This window comes from Grammomys surdaster, unplaced genomic scaffold (assembly GCF_004785775.1).
Source record: "Grammomys surdaster isolate TR1022 unplaced genomic scaffold, NIH_TR_1.0 125749, whole genome shotgun sequence".
NCBI lineage: Eukaryota > Metazoa > Chordata > Mammalia > Rodentia > Muridae > Grammomys > Grammomys surdaster.
Window position 1 is genome coordinate 2,238,073 of NW_021620581.1, and position 7,232 is coordinate 2,245,304.

The 7,232-nt window shown below is 40.6% G+C and overlaps 1 protein-coding gene across 5 annotated transcripts in view; it reads left to right on the forward strand.

Moving 5' to 3' along the window:
* Window positions 1-1,053: 1,053 nt before the first annotated feature.
* Window positions 1,054-7,232, forward strand: part of Fmr1 (fragile X mental retardation 1) — a 35,619-nt gene continuing 29,440 nt past the window's right edge. For 3 of the 5 annotated variants that reach the window (XM_028788417.1, XM_028788418.1, XM_028788420.1), the window contains exon 1: window positions 1,265-1,371. In XM_028788417.1, coding sequence (XP_028644250.1) covers window positions 1,321-1,371 — 51 coding nt within the window. In that variant the 5' untranslated portion in view covers window positions 1,265-1,320. Of the gene's footprint in view, window positions 1,372-7,232 lie in introns of all 5 variants that reach the window. The other 2 variants (XM_028788416.1, XM_028788419.1) reach the window with 2 other exon arrangements.

The following is a 7,232-nucleotide window of genomic DNA, read 5'->3' on the forward strand; positions in this document are numbered from 1 at the left end:
GAAGTTGAATTTTTCCCATCTACTCCTGTAGGTTCCAATTTCAATAGTGACAGTCTTTTTGTTGTTACCTCACCAAGGACTCACTAGTACTTAGTACAGTGCTTGGCACATGGTAGGCTTTCAATGAACTTCTCAGTTGGATGCAAGCCTTCTAGATTAAGGGAGCATGGGTCAGGCCCAGTACAGAGGCCAAAGGGGCAGAAAGGCTAGGCTTGGTTCTGCTGTAGAAGGCAAAGGCAGAGAGCTGCATGGAAAGGACACAATGTTGTACATAGACAAGTCCCATGACTGCTTTACTGTTGTCCTCCACATAGACAGGTCCCATGACTGCTTTACTGTTGCCCTCCCTCTGGTACAGGGTGCACGTAGAAGAGGCTGAAGCCAACTAAAAGGAAATTAACAAGTGTTTAACACACACCCCTGTCAGCTCTCTTTATTACGAATTCCAAGTAAAAGTATGAACGGAAAGTGTGCGGGACAGCACTGTCTGAGAAAGGGATAACACTTCCTGAAGTTTTGGCACATCCCATTGGCCCTTAAAAAGTACTCAAAGTTCCCACAATACGTCCCCAAATCGCTAGGTAGTATAGCGATTTATTTTGTATTCTGGCCTTAAGGGTCCGAGAAGTCAGGGTCAATGTGGTTATCACTGTTCCTAGATCAAAGTGTTCTCCAATCGAATTCATCACTTTTTTGTTCCCCTCCCGCCACAACTTCCAGTTCAATCAGGTTCCACACCAGTGCGGTGAAAAATCTACCCAAAGTCCCTCAATTCTGGTTGGGCCCCATTTTCGACAACTGGAGGGCTTTTCCCACGTCCTTGCTTCCTCCTGTACGGAAGAGGTCTCTTGTCCCTGCGGCTGGCCATAGGCAGCGCGACACTTTAGGCTTTCCCGCCTTTCACCAAGTGCGCGCGCCAAACGGTCCGCCCTGTTAGACTGCAGCAGGTACCCAGGAGGGCGCATGCGCGTGCTCAGCTGCCCAGAGAAGGCGAGGGCGGAGCCTAGGGGGCGTGGCCCATAGGGGGAGGGGCCGCGCGGGCCACGTGACGTCGTTTGACTGTTTACAGGAGGCGCGGCAGAGCCCTCGGCCTCAGTCAGTCAGGCGCTAGGGAACGTTTCGGTTTCACTTCCGGTGAGGGGCCGCGCCTGAGAGGGCGGGCAGTGAAGCCAACGGACGGCGAGCGCGGGCGGTGGCAGTGACGGCGGCGCCGCTGCCGGGGGGCGTGCGGGAACGCGGCGGCGGCGACGACGGCTGGGCCTCGAGCGCCTGCAGCCCACCTCTCGGAGGCGGGCTCCCGGCGCGAGGACGGACGAGAAGATGGAGGAGCTGGTGGTGGAAGTGCGGGGCTCCAATGGCGCTTTCTACAAAGTAAGCGGCTACCGAACAGGCCCGGTCCTCGGCCTCCCTCCCTCTCTTGTGTCCCGGGTGGCGGGCGGGCCCCTCAGAAGCGGCGGGAGCGGTGGGCTGTCGGTTGTGAGGGAAAAGTGGACTCGGGGCCTAGAGCCCGCCTCAGCGCTCCGACTCCCGCCTGAGGCCCCGGCGTCCGGCAGTACGCGAAAGGAGCGCGGGGAGCTGAGGGAGGTTGAGCGGCCGAGTTCAGTCGAGGAAGCGGGAATGCAAGGAAGGGGATCCGGCCGTAGGGCCGGTGCCGCGTGAAGTGGCGGCAGCGGCTTAGTCCTGCTTTCCCAAATAATCCTCTCCCAGTGGGTTCGGGGCCTGACACGCGGGGAGCCGGGAGAGAACCGGCGGCACCTCAGCCCCGCCGCCTCCTGCCCTGCCGGACGGCCGTTAGGAGTCTTGGACGGCCGTTAGGAGTCTTGGGCTCTCGGTTTTCGGCCCACAGACTTTGGAGAGCTCCCCGGTTCTGGGCGAGGAGTGTGGAGGGAGTAGTAAGAAGCGGTCGGTAGTCCGGAATCACAATGGCAACTGCTCTTTAGTGGCCTCTTTGTGAATTTCGAACGAGGATTGTAGACCTAAAAGTTTCTGAAAGACCATGACTTGTAAGAGAGCCGTTTAAAACGCTAGCCTAACCCGATAGCCACAGCCTCCTATCCTTTCTAACTGGGAAAAATTCAGGGATAAGCATGTTGCGGCTTCTAAAAATATTACCAAGTGTGCTTATTTTGAATTTACCTTTGTGTTTAAGTTCTCAAGGACCCGAATTTGTGCCACAGAACTTCAGGAAATTAATGGGGACTGTAGGAATGCTACTGACTTTTTACCAGAACGGTTTGGAATGTTTGTTCTGTGCGCTGAAGTGCATAAACTTGAGTATATTCTCTTTGACTTTTGCGGTGTTGCAGTGAGCTATATTCTTGAGGTTTTAAATAGGCATTCATGGAACTACTGAGAGTTTTTTTTTTTATACCATTGAATATCAGGTAACATCGTATATTTTTAAAGGAACCTTAAAATATATGTACTGTGGAGTGATTCTTGATACTGCATAAATGTAGATCTAACAATATTATAAATTTTCATTTTTTGAATGGTTATAAGCTCTGTAAGGCCCCACCTCACTAGAATATTTTAGTAACAGAAGGTGCACGTGGAAGGAAGCATGGAAAATAGCTTTTGCCTTTGTCCAACAGTTTTAAGTTTATTGTAGAATAACTTGGATATTTCAAATGAGACACTAGGCTAAACTCAGGAAAGTGACTTTAATAAATTATGTTTTTACCTAGTTTATGGAGACATTTAGTAGAAAATAAATCTCGTGAGTGAGAGAAATTTGTAAAATACTAATTTATACAAAAAAAATATCTCTTTGTTGTAGTATTCAAGGAGACAGAACACAGCATTTATGTTACTAATTTTACCACTGCAGTTTTTTTCAATTTGCTGTAATAAAAAAATGTTCCAGTTAGTTTTGGTTAGTTTGCGTTAGAAGGTTTCTAGGTTCTAGAATGACAATTTTAGTTGCTAGAGTTGCGGCAGTGAGACACAGGTGACCAAGGAATAATAATAGTTAAGTAGTTTTTTTGGTCATCTCTAATACCAGCTTAGATTTGAGTTCACTGTTAGTGGCTTTTAATGAAGTTGGCTTGCCATTTAGGGCAAGTAGCACATCCTACTCTTGAGGGATTTATTGGTCCCAGTAATTTTGCTTGAAAACTAACTGGAATATTAAGAAAAAAAAGTGTTCTGTTTTCACTATTAATCTCCTTGCTTTTTTTTTCTTGGCTTTGTTTTTCAACAACTTTTTAATTTGAAGGTGAACAAAAAGGAATAGGTTATGAATTATCCTTTGATTCCCTGAGGGAACATGTAGTACTTTTCTAAAATGTATGTTGAGGAATTGCTATTGTGTTTAAATTTGGTTTGGGTTGGTGGTGGTGGTGGGGTTTTTTTGTTTTGTTTTTAAGTTTCAACTGGCTCTATTAAGGGAAGGGTACTGACTATCCTAAAAAAGGTTTAAATTTTATATTACTTAGAATATTGACTGTGAACAGGCAAAATAAAGTGGAAGCATGCTGAGTTGTTTTCTGGTGAAATTGATGACAAAGATGAGAAGTAAAGACCATTATGGAAAAAACTGGGGACCTTGTTCATTAAATTGGTAGAAATAAAAATTTAAAGCGGAAATAATCAAATTCAGTATAATTGAATTCAGTCTTTGATTTGCTTACTAGAACTACTGTATTGTGAAAGATAGTTGTACATCCCCTGAGCAATTAAGTTTGCAGAATAACTATGTAGAGCACATATTAGGAATGATTTGATTCCTTCTCTAAAAGATCACCAAAGTGAAGATTTCAAATTCACATATGCCTCTGGCATGGTAACTGCCAACCAGTTCTAATTTGGATTTTATTCTTTTTGACGTTTAATTTTTAAAACTATTAGATTTGTTTCTTACTATGTGAGGGTCAGTGGATGCTTATTTACATCCCATGCCACACTTGTTAAGAGGACAACTTTCAAGAGTTGTCTGTCTCCACCATGTGGCTACTAGGGATGGAACTCAGGTCTGCAAGCCTTTACCTGCTGAGCCATCTCTCAAGAACTGGCTCTTTTTTGGTATTTATTTTTTAAAATTTGAAAGTTAGACTTAGCCCTCACCAGGGCTTCTACTTTTTAAGCTTTGTTTTTTTTTTTTCTTTAACCTGGAAAAAGTTGATCACACGTACTAGTTTTTTAGTCCTTCAGACATATTTAAAATCCGAAGAAATTTTGATTTGTATCTCACATGATTTTTAAAAAAGCATTGCTTAAACCAGTAATGTTGCAAAAACACTACTGTACATCTTTATTCAAGGTACATCTGCCCCATGTAGTTTTTTTGTGTATTGCAGTTTGGCTATGTTGAGAATGGTAATGCATTAACTTCATTTTGGTATAGAATGTGTGCCATTCAAATGTGAGAGTACTCCATATGTAAAGCTTTCTAGGTTTTATATTCTAGTATCAAAATTAATAAACCATGTTAGAGACATATACAAAACTTTTAAATTTCTAACTATAATGGCTAATATCTAATTATTATGTGTAATTATGCAAATTCACAAATATATTGTCATCTTAGTTTTAAGCTCCACATCTGAGAATAGACTCCTATTAGCTGAATATTGTTACCATATATAGTAATTTATTGCATTTTTTTTAATGCCAGGTTTGGTGGATCACACCTGTAATCCCAACACCTGGGAGGCAGAGGCTGGTAGATCTCTGAGTTCCATGCCACCCAGGGATACAGAGTGAAACCCTATCTATAAAAAGGGGGGTAGGGAGGTGGTTTATAAAGTCTTTAGTGCCCAACCTGCATATCATTTTAGCCACGTTGGCTTGTAGAAATAAATGTTTTACCACAAACTTTCACAAGCTTTAGAAATTTATAAGCCTACATAGAATTTAAATGAACTCACATTCTTGGTTTTCTCTGAAATCCAGCAATCTTCAAGTATGAGTGTTAATTTACATGTTAAAGAAATGAGTGATGTAAATTAGCACATTTTATCCTCTCAAATATACATTCCCTTTGTAAGATATAATGTCTTTGTGGATGTAACATCCTACCTTAGAAATGTGTGATTCCAGTTCCATACTCATATATTCTGATAACCTCAAATTACTAGTTTTGTGCAACATTTTGTGCAGTATAGTACTTGGGAGTTAAGATTCTGGCCCACTCTGGGAGATGGTTGGGATCATGGTTATGGTAATAGTTACCAAGTGTGGAGTCTTAGACACTACTTTGCCTCTTACTAACTTCCACTGTTTTAATTTATATAAGGGGTGTATATAGGGAGATGGGGTAAATAATTACTAATGCTTGTCAGGGTGGTGACAGTTTTGGATCTGGGATTTGAAATCAGACTTTTGACAATGAGATGATAAAATTCAGCTTGAAGAAATAAAGTAGATTCTACTTTTTGCCCACTTTTCAATTTCATTATAATCTTTGCTCATAATTGTTACTATGACATTGCTTTAGCATCCTATAACTACAATTGTTGTATAATCTTTTTTAACTGTGGACACAAAGATGTCATTAATCTCCAGTTTATATATCAGTGTTCTTTTTTATTAATCCTTCTGGTTTGAAATATTTTCTTATAAATTCTTATTAAGGAAAGATAAAGTTACAAATGTTTGAGTCTGCTGTGGAACTTGCTTTTGTTAGTTACCCTAGGAACTCACTAAACCTGAAAAACTATAACTTATATGAACAGTATATAAACATCAGGAAAACAAGTCAGTGGATGCTGTTTTCTTTGTACCTGTTGTCTTTAGTCAGAGTGAATCATATTTTTCTTAGAATTATGGAAGAACTGTTGTTGTTTTATTGTTCATTCTTTTATATTGCTAGGGCCTACATGTGAAGTGAGGAGAATAAAAATTCATTGTATATATGAAGCCTTAAATCGTACATCTTATATGTTCCTGTAATTTATCCCTAGGAGGAAAGTTTTAATTTATATGTATAAGTGTTTTACCTATATGTATATCTATGCACCAAGGAAGTGATAGAAGAGGGTATCAGGTCCCCTGGGGATAGATGTACTTTTTTTTTATCACTTTTTTTTCCTACCCTAAAGCCTTTTTCTCCTTCCCAAAGTAAAAATAACCATTATTATTTAGTAGTTTTGTAGGACTATCCCTTTCTTGTTCTGTCTTACTTTTTAAGCCTTTATTTGACCGTTAAGACTTTCATTTAGTTTCCTAAATAGCAGGCTTTGGATCTGTCATGATTATGAGTGGATAAGTCTCATCTCTCTTTAGGAAAACATTAGCACTATTGAGTGACTGACATCCTGTGGAGAATTGTAATCTTTAGTCGTGCCCTTAAGAGCTTCAGTTTGATAGCCCCATTAAAGCCTTTTTTAAAGTATAGAGGGAGAATTTAACATTCTGAAATACAAATGCATTTATAGTTCTGTATCTTTTATGAAAATTATGTATGTATATAGTTACATTACAACTTTAAAGGGCTAGTCTAGGTCCTTAATTTAAAAATGAGGACTCTGAGGTTCCCAAATCCTGCAGCTATTATGTGATAGAGCCAAGATTTTTGAGCCTATATTTAATTTACAACAAAACTCAACCTGTAAGTTCTCTGATCCCATTAATAGCCCTACCTGTCAGATGCAGTGAAGCTGTTTGGGCATTCATCTAGTCTGTTTTTTAATATATCACAGAAATCTCAGCTTGTTTTTACACACATCAACTTAGCGTGTTAGGAAAGAATCCCAGCAAAAGGAAGTTTTTCAAGTTGGTAGGTGAGGTGATAGCTCTCTAGAGGAACCTTGTGAATGAGTTAAGAGAGAGTAAGAGAGTTTTAAAAAACATTATTGGAAGAAGTATGATGAGAACACATAGATATGAAACCTCTGGGGAAAGTTTGCTTTATAAAAGACTTTAGAACTTACAGGATGTATTGTCCTTAGTGTGCGTGCAGGGCAGAGTCCACAGATGAGATTCTTTTATTTACTTAGTAAAGCAGTAACCAGAAGGTATTAAATGCCTTCTATATCAGTTAATATGCAAACAGTGACTAAAATGACTGTTTTTTTGAAACAATCATGCAAATATCTATACATAGATAAGCCTCATTAACTCAGAGGCAGTGGCCCTGTTGGGATGTGATGATTACTCAAACTGTTTCTGACACTTTTCATCCAGAATTACATTCTAGGACTGTAAAAACATTTCTTTTTGCCTTATTTATTTATTTATGGCTTTTTTGCTCGCTCGCCCTCCCTCCCTCCCTCCCTCCCTCCCTCCCCCCC